Source organism: Geotrypetes seraphini, chromosome 1 (genome assembly GCF_902459505.1).
Source record: "Geotrypetes seraphini chromosome 1, aGeoSer1.1, whole genome shotgun sequence".
NCBI classification, from domain to species: domain Eukaryota; kingdom Metazoa; phylum Chordata; class Amphibia; order Gymnophiona; family Dermophiidae; genus Geotrypetes; species Geotrypetes seraphini.
Window position 1 is genome coordinate 218,213,339 of NC_047084.1, and position 14,939 is coordinate 218,228,277.

Genomic DNA, 14,939 nt, shown 5'->3' on the forward strand with positions numbered 1-14,939 from the left:
AAGCCCAGAGCAGTTATATTCCTTATTTTAAAAAAGGAGGAAAGAAGACCAAGCAGCAGCTACAGTGGTTAACAAGTGAGGTGAAGGAAGCTATTAGAGCTAAAAGAGAATCTTTTGGAAAGTGGAAGAAGGGTCCGAATGAAAATAATTGTAAACAACACAAGGAATGTCAAGCCCAATGCAAGACGCTAATAAGGAAGTTGAAGAGAGATCTCAAAAAGAAGATTGGGCTGGAAGCAAAAACACACAGTAAAATCTTTTTTAGGTATATTAAAAGCAAGAAGCTGGGAAGAGAATCAGTTGGACCGCTAGACGACCGAGGGATAAAAGGGGCTCTCAGGAAAGACAAGGTCATAGTGGAGAGATTAAATTAATTCTTTGCCTTGGTCTTCACTGAGGAAGATGTTGGGGAGAAACCGGTGCCAGAAATTGTATTCAATTCTGATGAATCAGAGAAACTCGTATAAATCTCTGTAATACTGGATGATGAAATGGGTCAATTTGACAAATTGATCAATAGCAAATCACCTGGACCAGATGATATACATCCCAGAGAGCTTATAGAATTGAAAAATGAACTTGCAGAGCTTGTGTTAGTAATTTGTAATTTTTCTTTAAAAACCAGCATTGTACCAGAAGACAGGGTGGCCAATGTGATGCTAATTTTTAAAAAGGGTTCCAGAGGTGATCTGGGAAATCATAGACCGGTGAGTCTGACATTGGTGCTGGGCAAAATGGTAGAGACTATTATAAAGAACAAAATGACAGCACATATACATAAGCATGAATGGATTAATGAGAAAGCCAACATGGTTTTAGTCAAGGGAAATCTTGCCTCACCTCAATATACTGCATTTCTTTGAAGGAGTGAATGAACATGTGGATAAAGGTTCCTTTAAAAAGCACGTTTCCTTCTCTGGTCTCTTACGATTTTCCTTCAGTTCCCATCTCCAATGTATCCAGGACCCCTATAGATCGAATCTAGGCCGCTTTTGAAACTAACCGAGGCTCAAATCTTACAATTATGTCAATATAAATTAAGATCTTGTAAGTGTATTTTATTTTTTTTTAATTTCTTTATTCATTTTAAAGCCATAAGTAAGTGCAAAATAAAATACAATCATATAATTCTATAAAAAGCACTTAAATACAATTACAATTATAATCTATGACAAAAAGATTATCACCCCTCCCCCATAATTATATCTAAGAGCTACACTCAGATTGAGAATTGAAAAATACATTCCAGCCCACCCACCCACCCTGGATGTGTATGACCAAAAGGCAAAATCAGCAAAATTTTGTCAATGGCTCCCAAATCTTCAGAAACTTCAGTTTTGTAAGTGTATTTTAGATCCTATTCCTTCTTACTTATATGAAAGAATTCCCACCCAAGCTATTGCGCTCTCTTAATCTAATCTAATCTAATCCTTAGGTTTGTATACCACATCATCTCCACGTTCGTAGAGCTCGACGCGGTTTACAGTAGGAGAAATAGGAAGGAACTACAACAGAGGGTTAGAGGTAGAAGTTTGAAGAAAATTTAGAGGACTTGGGATGCCAAGATATAAGAGTTTACTTGATTCCTAAGTTGGAGGGAGACTTACATTTTTGAGAAAAGCCAGGTTTTCAGATGTTTGCGGAAACTTGGAGTGAGCTCAAGTTCCGAAGAGGGGAGGTAAGGTTGTTCCAGAGCTCAGTGATTTTGAAGTGGAGGGAGGTCCCTCCTAACTTTCCTGTGTGGGAAATGCCTTTTAGCGAAGGGAAGGATAGTTTTTAATTTGTGGAGGATCTGGTGGTATTAGGGTTTGAGGAATTCCAAGAAAGAGGGATAAAGGGAGGGAGGATTACCATATAGGATTTTGAAAGTTAAACAGGCGCATTTATAGTGGACCCTGGCGATTATCGGAAGCCAGTGGAGCTTGGCCAGGAGCGGGAAGACATGGGTCAAATTTACTTTTAGCGAAGATGAGCGTGGCCGCGGCATTCTGAATCCATTGGAGTCTGTGGAGGTTTTTCTTAGTTAGGCTTAAGTAGATTAGAGTTGCAATAGTCCAATCTGGAGAGGATGATGGATTGGACAAGGAAGGTAAAATGTTTTTGATGGAAGCAGGATCTAACTTTCCTCAGCATGTGAAGGCTGAAAAAGCATTTTTTTTACCAAGGATTGGAGGTGGTCATTGAAGGACAATGTGGAATCAATGATGATACCCAAGACCTTAACAGAGATTTTAAACTGCAGTAGAAACTGGGTTATTTGGGTCAGATATCTCTTATTCCTCTGTTTAAAAAAAGCTGATCTTGATACATCCATCCTGCTTAGTTAACGGCCTATAGTTAATATCCCTTTGTTTGCCAAAATAATGGAGTCCATAATTTCTGTTCAGCTTTCCTCTTATATAGAGAGATTTTCCATTCTTCTACCATGTCAGCATGGTTTTGGGCCCAATTTCAGTACAGAAACCTTATTGGTCTCCTTAATCTCAAAGATCCAGCAATTGCACCTGAAAAACAAATTTGCCATTCTCCTACAATTTGACTTGCCGGCAGCTTTCGATGTCGTTCATCATGACATTCTGATTCACTAGCTCTCTGAAATTGGTCTTGACCTCATAGTCCTAAACTGGTTCTCTAAGATATAGCGAGATTAGAAAAAGTACAGAGGAGGGTGACAAAAATGATAAAAGGGATGGGATGACTTCCCTATGAGGAGAGGCTAAAGCGGCTAGGGCTTTTCAACTTGGAGAAGAGATGGCTCAGGGGTGAGTAATGAGTGGAGTGGAAAGGGTGAATCGTTTGTTCACACGTTCACACGTTCCAAAAATACTAGGACTAAGGGACATGCGATAAAGCTACTAAATAGTAGATTTAAAACAAACTAGAGAAAATATTTCTTCTCACAACATAATTAAACTCTGGAATTTGTTGCCGGAGAATGTGAAATCAGTTAGCTTAGCTGGGTTTTAAAAAGGTTTGGATAATTTCCTAAAAGAGAATTCCATAGACCATTATTGAAATGGCTTGGGGAAATCCACTGCTTATTCCTAGGATAAGCTGCATAGAATCTGTTTTGCTATTTAGGAGCTAGCCTAGTTGGTGACGGGACAAAGCGTGCCGACTTTGCAGCGTCGACAATTCGGCACAAGACCTCAGCGCGCAGCCAAAAAAAGTTACTTTTAAAGAGCTCCGACGGAGGGGTGTGGGGGGGAACCCCCCCACACACTTTACTTCATATTCTTTGTGCTGCCATTGGGAAATCAGGAAAAAGTTAAGTTTACTCTATAATGGAGGGTTCTGACCCCCCAAACCCCTCCCCAATGGCAGCGAGATTAGTATGAAGTAAACTGGGGGGGGGGGGGTTCCCCACTCACACCCCGCGTTGGAGCTCTTTAAAAGTAACTTTTTAGGCGGTGCGCTGGGGTCTTGCACCGAATCTGCACTGCAATGTCGACGCGCTGAAGTCTCGCACACACATGACTATGAACCCTTTAGTTACTTGTTTATTGCAAAATCCAAATGTCTTTACTCTGGTTTTACCCTTCATGACCTATCTACTACCTTTGAGCATTTGAGTCTGCTAGTAAGTACATAAGTATTGCCATAAATTATCTTAAGTCGTGACTAAAACCAGCTCAAAAACTTTATAGGAGCCTTTCTTTCTTTTTTTTTATTTATTTGTTTATAGGAGCCTTTCTTTCATAGCACAGGATAACCAACTTGATTTCCACTGTGGGATGGAAGTCTGGAAGAGTCAGCAAGCATCAACTGGTTAAATGTTGAAGATGCTGGACCATATGACATCAACATTTCACATCTATCCTGCATCAGGGGTCAAAAAGTCAATAACTACAATAAAATAAATGTTATTTAGGAATTGCTTATCAGAAAGAAAACAAAGAGAAGTGTTACATGACAATTTTTCTCAATGAAAGAGGATAAATAGTGGAGTGCTGCAGCGATCTGTACTGGGACTTGTGCTATTTAACATATTTATAAATGATCTGGAAACTGGAATGACAAATGAGGTGCTTAAATTTTGTAGATGATGCAAAACTACTCAAAAATGTTAAAACACATGCAGACTGAAATATTGCAGGACACCTTAAGAAATTGGAAGCCTGGCATCCAAATTGTAGATAAAATTAATCTGGATAAATGACCGCAGCAGTATCTCCATCATCAGTCAGACTCTTGGTTGTCTGCAGTGTCCTTTATGACTGTACAGATATCGGAATTAGTGCTGTCAGATGATGTGGGGCACATCGTTGTCAACGGTGACATACAGCTCAAACTCTTGTGGCGAGAGTCCAACTGGAGTTCAATGGACGAAGTGTCAGCTTTAATTATCTCATCAGATGTTTGAATGAAGCTTGCCCGTCGATATCAGTTTGAAATCGTTGATGATTGAGACTCGACTCCATGCTTCCCGTACCATGTGAAGAGAGTTGAACACTGTCATTTTTCTCGTGAGCTCAGCAGCTTGGGGGCTGGATTCCGTGCTTGCATCAATCACTGCCAACACATATCTTAGGACGAGCGACCTGTAATGACGTTTGAAGTTTGCGATTATCTCAGGTCATTGCTGTGTGCTGCACAGTTATCACATAGCATTACAATGTGCCTCCTATGCCTTCTCATCAGATTGTCAAGCTTCTGCAACCATTCAATCCACAGTGTCGCCGTCATCTATGAGTTTTTGTTGCTTTCATATTCAACAGGCAGGTGTTTAATGTTTTTGAAGCACTGAGAATTTCGATTCTTCCCAATCACCAGTGGCTCGAGTGTTTTCACTACTATCCATATTGCAACTGAGCAGCAATGTCAATCGTTCCTTTGGCACCTTGAAGCCAACAGTTTTGCTGTGTTTGAAAGCCAATGTTCCATCAGGGGATGGCATGCCAGTACAGGCCCGTCTCATCGTCGTTGAAAACGTTGCATGGTTCATATCCACCAATGACTGATGGCAATACTTCTATGACCCATCTTTCTGCACCAAACTCATCCGTGTCTTGTTTTTCACCATGCTGCTTCTTAAATATTATGCCATTATGAACTTTCCACCTCTCTAACCATCCATTTGTTGCTTTGAAGTCTTCTAAAGCCCAGTTCTTCAGATAGCTGTGCTGCTTTCCTCCATCAGCAGAAGCCCACTGATTGGCAGTTGTCGACTTCTAGCTTCAGCAAACCATCGCAGCAATGCCTGTTCAACGTCTCCAGCTTTCCCAATTCTTTTCCATTTTCTGGTATAATTGCTGCTGTTTTGCCAGTCTTTCAATATGGCTTGCTTTTTTTTGTAAATCTGAGAAATCTGGCTAGGATGAACGATGTAATGTTTTGCAGTAAAGACCTGACTCTCCCGTTGGTCAAGTCTCTTTAAGACATCAACACGTTTCTCCAAAGACAATGACTTTTGTCCAGCATGGTGGACACGTTCAGCCAAAGACAATGATTTTTGTCCATGCGACGCCATGGTGCAGTTCTGAAAGTCCAACACACCATGGCCAGGCCTAGACTGCTGTTCCAAAAACACATGGCTCATCCACGTGAGAATGTGTTTGCTTGTAACCGGAGTGAACGTAATGTGAACGAATAAAGGTGGGACCTATAAACATCAGTGCGCATAAGCGGATTGTGTGTTTATCAGAATTACAATTATCCAGAGTTTAGGTCCATTGACTTAAATGTAAAAAAAAAAAAGGGACCATGATGGTAGGCTGCAGATAACCGAAGCATGCGCTTAACCAACTGTGCAGTTAAGTGGAGTCAACTGTATTCTGTATACATAAGCTATATCATTACTAAGACAACACATTACCAGGATATAAAGTGCTCAATCTTTTAGTTCCACATAGACAAAGCTGGATAGCCTTTGCACTTCACTGATATGTATCAGCTTGCATGAAACGAGAGAGAAAAATGAGTAGCAACAATTATTCTTTGGCTTCCAAATGGGTCTATGGTTACTTCCATGACACTGATTGCAGGAATAAAGAGTAGTACATAGTATGCCACCCATTACCTGTGATGACTATATTGTTGAAAGTGGCAGAATGCTTGCAGAAGTGGATTATTGAAATGCAGTACCCTCTCTATTATGGTACAATCTGTTAAAGGTACAAGGGAGCTGATACAGTGATGGAAATTCTTATGTGGCAGATTAGACTTCAATAGCTGGTGCCCCTTATCATACTGACTTGTGTGGAATGGTGCTATAAGAATATAGGCTGTAACTACAAAGATAGCAAGATGCGTTGAGACAGTAGTGTGTGATTAGAAGTGGTAGATGTGGGTAAAAAATGCAGAATGTTGAATATTGTTTAGCTGAGAACATATCTACCTTTTTCTTTTTATTTGGACACATGCTTCTGTGCATGATGTCAGTTCCTTATGCTATGCAGCTTACTTTTAACTGTAATACTCATAAATTTTTTTCAGATGTGTGAATTCTAGTGTTTTCCATCATTGATTCATGGAGCAAATAAATGCTTTAGAAACTTTGCAAATGAAAAAAGTAGAGAAAAAGAAGTGTGTAGAGACCAGTCAAATAATCCTTTTTCTGTCTGGTGTTAGTTACGGCCGAAAGATTATTTTAATTTTTCAGCCTTGTTTTTTATTTCAGCCGAAAATGGCCATGTGTTTTCAGTAAAAGCTGAAAATGTGTGCTTTGCCTCATGTCTCCCTTCCTGCTGCTTCCTCCCCCCACCCAACAGGAGTTGCCCTTCTCCCGGACCAATAAGCTTCTGTGGGCCTATTTTATAATCCCTGGTAGACCTAGGGCATTGCTGAGTCAGGAACAATCCCCCAGTTTCTCCTTCCTATCCAAGCTCTGCTCTCAAAATGGGTGCCATAACTAGGGCATTCACTCTTGCCCCAGGATTTTATTTATTTATTTTTTACAGCCCCCATTTTAGATAAGAATATAGAAATTCGAATTCAGATGTCCAGGTCAGATGTGTGCAGTTCCTGCAGTATTTATAGAAAAGGATCTGTTGATGTAGAACTTTTCTAAATAAGTTCAAGAATGAATGTGTATATCATAACTATATGTGGTGGGAGCAAACCATTTATATATGTCAACATCTAAAACATCAACGGAGGCAAACATGGCAACATACACATCTGTGTTTCAGCACTTACAGATAAATTGGGTATTTCAGAACATAGACATGTAAATACTGATACAAAGATGTACATGTCTGCCATTTTGAAACCTATGCATCTCAATACCCTAATTAAGTATAGAGGGCCAATATTTTTGAGGGAAAAAACACTTGGGGATTAAAGAGAAACCCTCCCTTAATCTCTCCTGCCCTGCATTGCTCAAGATAAGCAATTTTACAAACGCGATACATATTCAAGAGCAGCTGTAAATTACAGAGATACGAGGGGGGAGGGGGGATATTATAGTTTTTTTTTTATAGTCCACCTTTAACAAGGCAGATCACATACACAATAAAAAGAACAGGCACAATATATAAATAAATTACAAATACAGTATCATTGGGCAACAACGTCCACTTTCCTCTACTATATATCTAATTTTTCAACCCCTGTACTTTCATTTTGCAAAATAAGTGTTGTTTTAACAATCTTTTAAAGTACACAAATCACCCTGCTGCCTTATATAGGCTGGAAGCTTGTTACCATTCTGCAGGACCTGTGCATGAGAAGACACTTTCTATTGTCATTTGTAATTTTAATTTTTTTCTTGTTGGTATAGATAAGTTGCAATGGCCTGCAGAATGGAACTTTTGAAGCGGAACATAAGGCGAAATACAATCAAATATGTTGGTGCTAACTGATGAAAACTTAAATAACCCCCTTCTTTACTAATGCATAGCGCGGGTTATAGCGGCGGTAGCGGCGGGAACTGTTCCGACGCCCATAGGAATTCTATGAGCATTGGAGCAGTTACCGGCACTGCCGGCGCTAAAACCCACGCTATATGTTAGTAAAGGGGGAGATAAGTTAGTAGCAGTAATTTATATTACACTCTGTATTCCATTTTAAGCCAATAGAGTACAATATAATATTCAGTCACATAATCAAAATTTGCTACTCCTACTCTAAAAAGAGTTCAATGATATAATTTTGAGTAACCTATAAAGCATGCATCACAGTTGAAGATATACTTAATAGAACCAAGTTACAATAATCAAGACTAGATATTAATCTTTGATATACTGTAGATATGCATTCTTCTTTTGGGATGGGAAATACCTGTGTAGTTTGGGTTTCCCCTTGTTTTTTGCCCAAACCATGCTGTCTTGCCATATGCACATAATGCAGATGTACATATGTGAATCAAGGCTTTCTAAAATTTAAATTTTCAACATTTATTTGATACACTTGTAAAGTACAAAGAGAGCTTCTAAAATAAGGATCATGATGTCACAAAACTGTATTTCTCTTATTCTCAACAGGTATCACTACAGTCTTGACAATGACGACGCTCAGTACAATTGCTAGAAAATCCTTACCTAAGGTTTCTTACGTCACAGCAATGGACCTCTTTGTTTCAGTCTGTTTCATTTTTGTGTTTGCTGCCCTGATGGAATATGGGACCTTGCACTATTTCACTAGCATCAAAAACGGAAAGAAAGTAAAAGATAAGAAGATTACAAGTAAACCATATGTAAGTTTTAACAGCACAATTTATATTCTCTGGGAGAATAAAAAGTAAAAAGTCACTTGAGAGCTGATCTCAGTTTTAGAATACATCATAACACAGTTGAAATAGAAATTAGTAGTTGTAAGCTTTTATATACCTGGGAAAGCTAAGCTGAGTTTTAACCGCTGCCCCCCCCAAAAAAAAAACAACAACACAAAAAACAACCTATCAAAAATTACCTTGATGTTCATATCAAATATTCTTTTAATTATATAATAGGTGAACAAGTATAAACAGGATGTAAAACTAATTGGGTCATTGATCAACTTGAATAGAATAGGTTTATTCATGATGGGAATAGCTATCCACAGTAGCATAAGTACGAGGGGGTGCTGAAAAGTTCTCAGCCCAACCAAGACGAGAATGACGTGGATATGGTTCAATCAATGATCTGAAACAATGTCAAAATAGAGAATTTTGTTTCTGCAAATTTGCACTTAACAAAATAAGAGAACACCGTTTTCAACTACAGTGGCAAAATAACTCTTAGAATTTAGTAAGTTGGTTGGGATGAGAACTTTTCAGCACCCCTTGTATGTTAAGGAGTGCCTTGAATGAACTGAAATCTCCATCCCCTTTTTGGGATCTTAATATGGTTTTGCAGGGGCTCAGCCAAGCTCTATATGATGCATAAAAACAGTTTTTTTCTGGTGGCCATTATCTGTGAGAAGTGTCATGGAGTTACAGGCTCCTTCTTGCAGAGAGCCTTTTCTTAAATTTATTGAAGCTGGAGTTTCTTTGTGCACCATTCCTTCCTTCCTGCCGAAAATAGTTTTCCATGTCGGTTAGGATTGTCAGATTGCCAGCATTCCAGTCTACAGGTTCCAAGAAAAATGACCAGATTCTAAAGAATTTAGATGGTAAAAGAGGTGCTTCTCCAAAATTTCAATGTCACCAACAAGTTCAGGCTATCTGACCATCTTTTTATATTGCTATACCAAGAATACCATAACATAAAATTAATTAAATATTTAATTTATTGATTTCTTTAATTCAATTCATATCCTAAAAACTAACAAAATTTATTTCATCTACATTTAAAATCTACAATAACATGTAATACAAAGTGCAAAGTGCTATTAATAACAAAATCATAGGCTGGGAAAAGCTACAGGTACTATCTAAAGCTTTAAAGAAGAGTCCATCAATCAATCTTCAAGGTTCTTAATGATGTTAAGTTTTGAATCAATCAATAGTTGACTAACTGTTTTAATCCCTCGGGGAGAGTGTTTGGCCTTGAGAAATAAGAATCTTTCAAAAATGCTTTAAATAAACGGACATCAGTATGAGCTCTCAAAGTGTAAACGAAGGATTATGAGCTCAGGCAGCAACCCATAGGTGACCAGCACCAGACATAAGTCTAAATGAGAGCTGTCCCATACATCATCTAGTCCTGATAAGTGCAAACCATGCAATTCAAATCCTATAGGAATCAAGGTCAAACAATCACACCAGGGGGGAAAAAGAGAATAAAATAAAAATAAACTTATGTGTGAATATAATGAGAAAACTAAATGAACTCCCAAGAATCCACAATATCAAACTCACTAATAATTGGAATATAAAGTGCAAAGTGTTCTTAACAATTTCATGCTAAGGTAAAGGTACTCCCCCTGCGTCCCCTCAAAATTGCATAATATCACATGAATTAACACTAAAGTGCATAAAAATATTAGAAAAATTCATAAGGAACATTGAATAATAAATATGAAAACCCCCAAGTAGAAAAAATTGATAAAAAATTCATAAAAAGATATCCAAAACTGCACATACAATTGAGAAAAATAGTAGTAATAAATAGTGTGTAAATAGTAAAAAATATCTTATGAAGAGTTCATATTTCCTCATAACAGTTCATGTTTCCTCATAACAGTTCATGATACCACTTAATTCATGGAACATTTTCATCCAGAACCATAGTTCACAGAGGAGTATTTAGCTGAATCTAGTTATAAGAAAGTACTGCCACGCAAGAAATAATATCACCACTCGACAGAGCTCCATTTCGCCACCTTCATCAGGATCGGAGATTGCTTGAATTAATTTCACCAGGCAACAGAGGCTTTTCAAACCTGTCCGCACTGTCTTCCAGAGCGTAGAACAGTCAAACAATCGCTTCAGAAAGACTGAAAATTAGGAATGGCGTCTCAGGAGTTTAAGAACGCCTTGAAGAACCAATGAGAACAGTGCACAAAAATGCGTGATAATGTCAAAATGACGTACTGACACCAAAAAGTCAGAAATTTCGAGCACCGAAGCGCTGAAAAATCAAAACAAAAACGGGAAGGTTGCATGTGGAAAAAAAAATTAAATAAATAAGATTCATAAAAGCCTGCAGAGACTAGATAAAAGAAAAAAAGTTCATGAAAAGGGGAGATTAGGTGGTAAAACATCTGTCTACATTTTCATCGAGTCCCTTAGTAGAATATGATTTGAGATGAAAGATCCAAAAATTTTATCGTCTGAGAAGGTAAGTATGTTTATCACCATTAAAAGTTGAAGGAACCTGTTCCAAAATGCACCAGTCTAATTGGGAAAAATCATGATGGTAAGTAGTGTTGCGAGTCACCATTGGAGCAGTGGTTTTGCCTGTTTTCAAGCAACTACGATGTTCAATTAACCTGGTCTTAATGCTGTGCGTGGTGCATCCCACGTATATTAAACCACAAGGACAAGAAATCACATAAACCACATATTTGCCCGAAAGGGACATGACACATACAGAACATTTGCAACAGGGAGAGTGGTATCCTGTGCCACTCAAATACTGAGGTTTCACTTGAAAATCAGAGGAGACCAAATGTTCAGAGAGATTTTTACCTAGAGTGAAGGCTATGCAGGGATTTTCTTGAAAAGTCTGATGGAACTGTAAAACATGCCAGTGAGATTTAATACTGGCAGCTACTGCAGAGGACTGGGTAGAATGGGATAATACACAGATTTGATTGGTTGAAACTTCTCTATTGGTACCAGTCAACATTAAGTCCCGATTAACATGCCATGCCCTAAGATAAGCTTTATTAATGGCATTTCTTGGGTAACCTCTGGCCAAAAATCTCTTTTATAAAAGTTTGGCTTCTTGCTTGAATTCCTCATCTGAAGTGCAAATTTGCCTAATACGTAAAAATTGTCCAATGGGAATGGCAGCCTTCAATCATCTGAGATGGCAGCTAGAGAAGGACAGAAGATTATTTCTCTCGGTGGATTTGTGATGTACTTTAGTAGATACCAGAAATGTAATAAGATGTTTATGATTGGTCATAGTGAACCGTAGATACTGTGTGAGAGCCAGTTAACAAAGACTGAGAATTGCTCATTGGAATCAGTCCAAACAAAGAAGATGTCATCAATAAAGCGCATCCAACCCAACACATGTTGGAATTGAGGGTTGGAATACAAGACATCTTCTTCGAATTGAGACATAAAAAGGTTGGCTATACTTGGGGCAGCTGTGGTACCCATTGCGACTCCTTGGGATTGTTGGTAGAAAGAACAATCAAATCTAAAGTAATTCTTGATGAGAACCAGGTGAGCCAGGCTTATCAGAAAGGAAGTAGCCACTCTACATGGGGGATCCCGTTGGTCAAGAGGTTTTTTTGGACGATGTTCAAGGCTTGCTTTTGAGAAATACTACTATATAATGCTACCACAAGGCAAACTTCAAAAGTGGGTAATTCCAAGGTTTGCTATTTGCAAAGGAAATCCATGGTATCGTTGATGTAAGATCTAGCTTTACCCACATAAGGTTGAAGAAAATGATCCAGAAATTGAGACAATGGTTTCAATATTGTATTCTTGAGAGAAACGATAGGTGTGCCGGGAGATCTAAGAGATTTATGAATTTTTGGAACCGTGTAGAAAACTGGAATTCTGGGATGCAAGGTTTGAAGAAAACTGCTTTCAGCCTTAGTGATCATGCCAGATTCCAGAGCTTCCTGGACCACCTTACTTATCTCGAATTGCAATGTTTTAGTAGGATCCTTATCTAACAAGACATAACTTTGAGGATCACTTAGTTAACGCAGAACCTCGGATTGATATTGTTGTCTGTTCTGGATAACTATTGAACCTCCTTTGTCCGCCGGTTTGATAATCAATCTTTGATCTTGCTGCAGGGTTTGTAAAGCTTGAGATTCCACAGACGTCATGTTAATAAAAAGTTTCTTTTGGTGATTAGATTCAATGTTTGCCAAATCCTTGAGTACCCGGGGGAGTCCAAGACAATTTAGGACATAATATAGATCCATCTAGTTCAGAAGCAGTCCCAGAAAAGTACAGTTTTACTTGTAAATTTCGTATAATGCGTGCTAGATCACATCTGGTTTTAAAGGGATCATGTTTGACTGTAGGCACAAAAGATAGACCCTTGTTAAGGACGTTAATCTGGTCCTCAGAAAGAGAAAACCCTGAGATGTTGGTGACTAAAACATCTTGGGACTGCTTGACTGTGTTTGTGGGCGATATTGTTGGTTGTACTGTATTCTGCTTTGTCCTCTGCGTCGATGAGTCCATTGGCCTTGTCTGTTTTGTTGGCCTAAAAAATTCCCCTGAGGAGATTTGTAGGACAATGACTTGGTCCACCGTACATATATTTTTCAATTTTTACAGGGTGGATGTGGTGGCAAGGGGGGACTCTGCCTATGGGTCCTCAGTGTTACAAGTTGGCGCAATGGCCCCGCCCTAGATTTCTGGGACTGCTCCTGTATGTCCTGCTCATCCAGAATGACACATCTATTGCACCTATTGTTTTATGTTTTGGTTGTCCAATGTTAACATGTTGTTATAACTTCAGAGCAGAACAGACTTGTTCTTCAGAGAATTTCCCCGTTCACCTCCTTCATATCTGTTTCTAGACGGATCTGTTGTCTGCTGTGAAACTAACTGTAGGGGGCAGTAGAGCCCTCTGTGAAGTAGGAGCGATTCAAAATCAAGAGTGGATTTCTTCTGCAAGGCTCGCAAGCACGGGAATATAACCCAATCATCCAGAATGACATACCTATATGCTAGAAAATATATTAGCAAGGTAAGAACCTAATCTCTTTATTGATGTTAATACATGTAAGTGAATCTGAGTTAGATGGGTGAAGAAGGCAAAACAATTGGATGTCTTCAGCATCTCCAACTTTTTTGTCACACTGTATTGCCCACCACCAAAGAATCATTATGACTGGTATACATAAATGGTGTACCCTCAAATGGAACAACAGAAACCCTATAAAAACCCTTCCAAGGAATATTGCAATGCCCTGTAAGGGAATGTACAATATAAGAGGTTACCAGTTTCCCTTAAACAGTCCCTCAAACAGCTTCCTTAAAGGGTATATCCTAGGCAAGGCAGAGTAAGGGAGAGCATTATACAATTAGTCAGATAGCTGACCAGTCAATATTCAATGTGATTTAAGCAGGCAGGAAAAGTTCCTGCGCACTTAAATCTCTTGTGGCTGCCTAACTACTGATATTCAATGACACTTAACCAGGCAGTAGAGAGTGATATGAGGACAAATATTCATCCCCATTCCCTCCCCATTTTCCTTTTCCCACCCAATCCCCATAGTGAAGCGCACTTTGCAACCCCATCACCACATTTTTCATCCTCGTCCCTGCAGTCTTAATTTTCTTCTCTGCATCTCCCTACTCAAAGCAGAAAGATAATTTAATGCCGTTTTATAGGTCTATTGCAAATAAACATTTTAAGTGAGTTTTATTTTCTAACTTCTATTTTGATTGAGAGAACAACAATAAAAGTACTTGGTGGCCTGAGTTTTGCATTGTGCACAGAAAACCAAACATACTATAAAAGCAGTAACTTCCACAAGTCACACAACAGGCACCTATTTAGGAAAAGACAGTACCATAAACACTTCAGTGAGCATGTGAACATCGCTAAACCTATTGGAAATAGTGGAATTAGAAAAGGATATAGCGGAATTAGAAAAGATACAGAGAAGGGTGAAGGAAATGATAAAAGGTTTGGGACGACTTCCCTATAAGGAGAGGCTAAAGTGGCCAGGGCTCTTCAGCTTGGAGAAGAGACAGCTCAGGGGGGAAATGATAGAGGTCTATAAAATACTGAGTGAAATGGAAAGGGTAGATGTGAATTGCTTGTTCTCTCCTTCCAAAAATACTAGGACTAGGGGGCATACAATGAAGCTACTAAGTATTAGATTTAAAATAAACTGGAGAAAATATTTCTTCACACAATGTCTAATTAAACTCTGGAAATTATTGCTGAACTTATTGCTGAAAAATGTGCAATCCATTAGCTTAG

At 38.7% G+C, this 14,939-nt stretch overlaps 1 protein-coding gene across 4 annotated transcripts in view; it reads left to right on the forward strand.

The window, feature by feature from the left end:
- Positions 1-14,939, forward strand: part of GABRG1 (gamma-aminobutyric acid type A receptor subunit gamma1) — a 93,504-nt gene that overhangs the window by 58,237 nt on the left and 20,328 nt on the right. For all 4 annotated transcript variants that reach the window (XM_033946195.1, XM_033946179.1, XM_033946205.1 and 1 more), the window contains one exon: positions 8,424-8,635. In XM_033946195.1, coding sequence (XP_033802086.1) covers positions 8,424-8,635 — 212 coding nt within the window. The remainder of the gene's footprint in view (positions 1-8,423; positions 8,636-14,939) is intronic.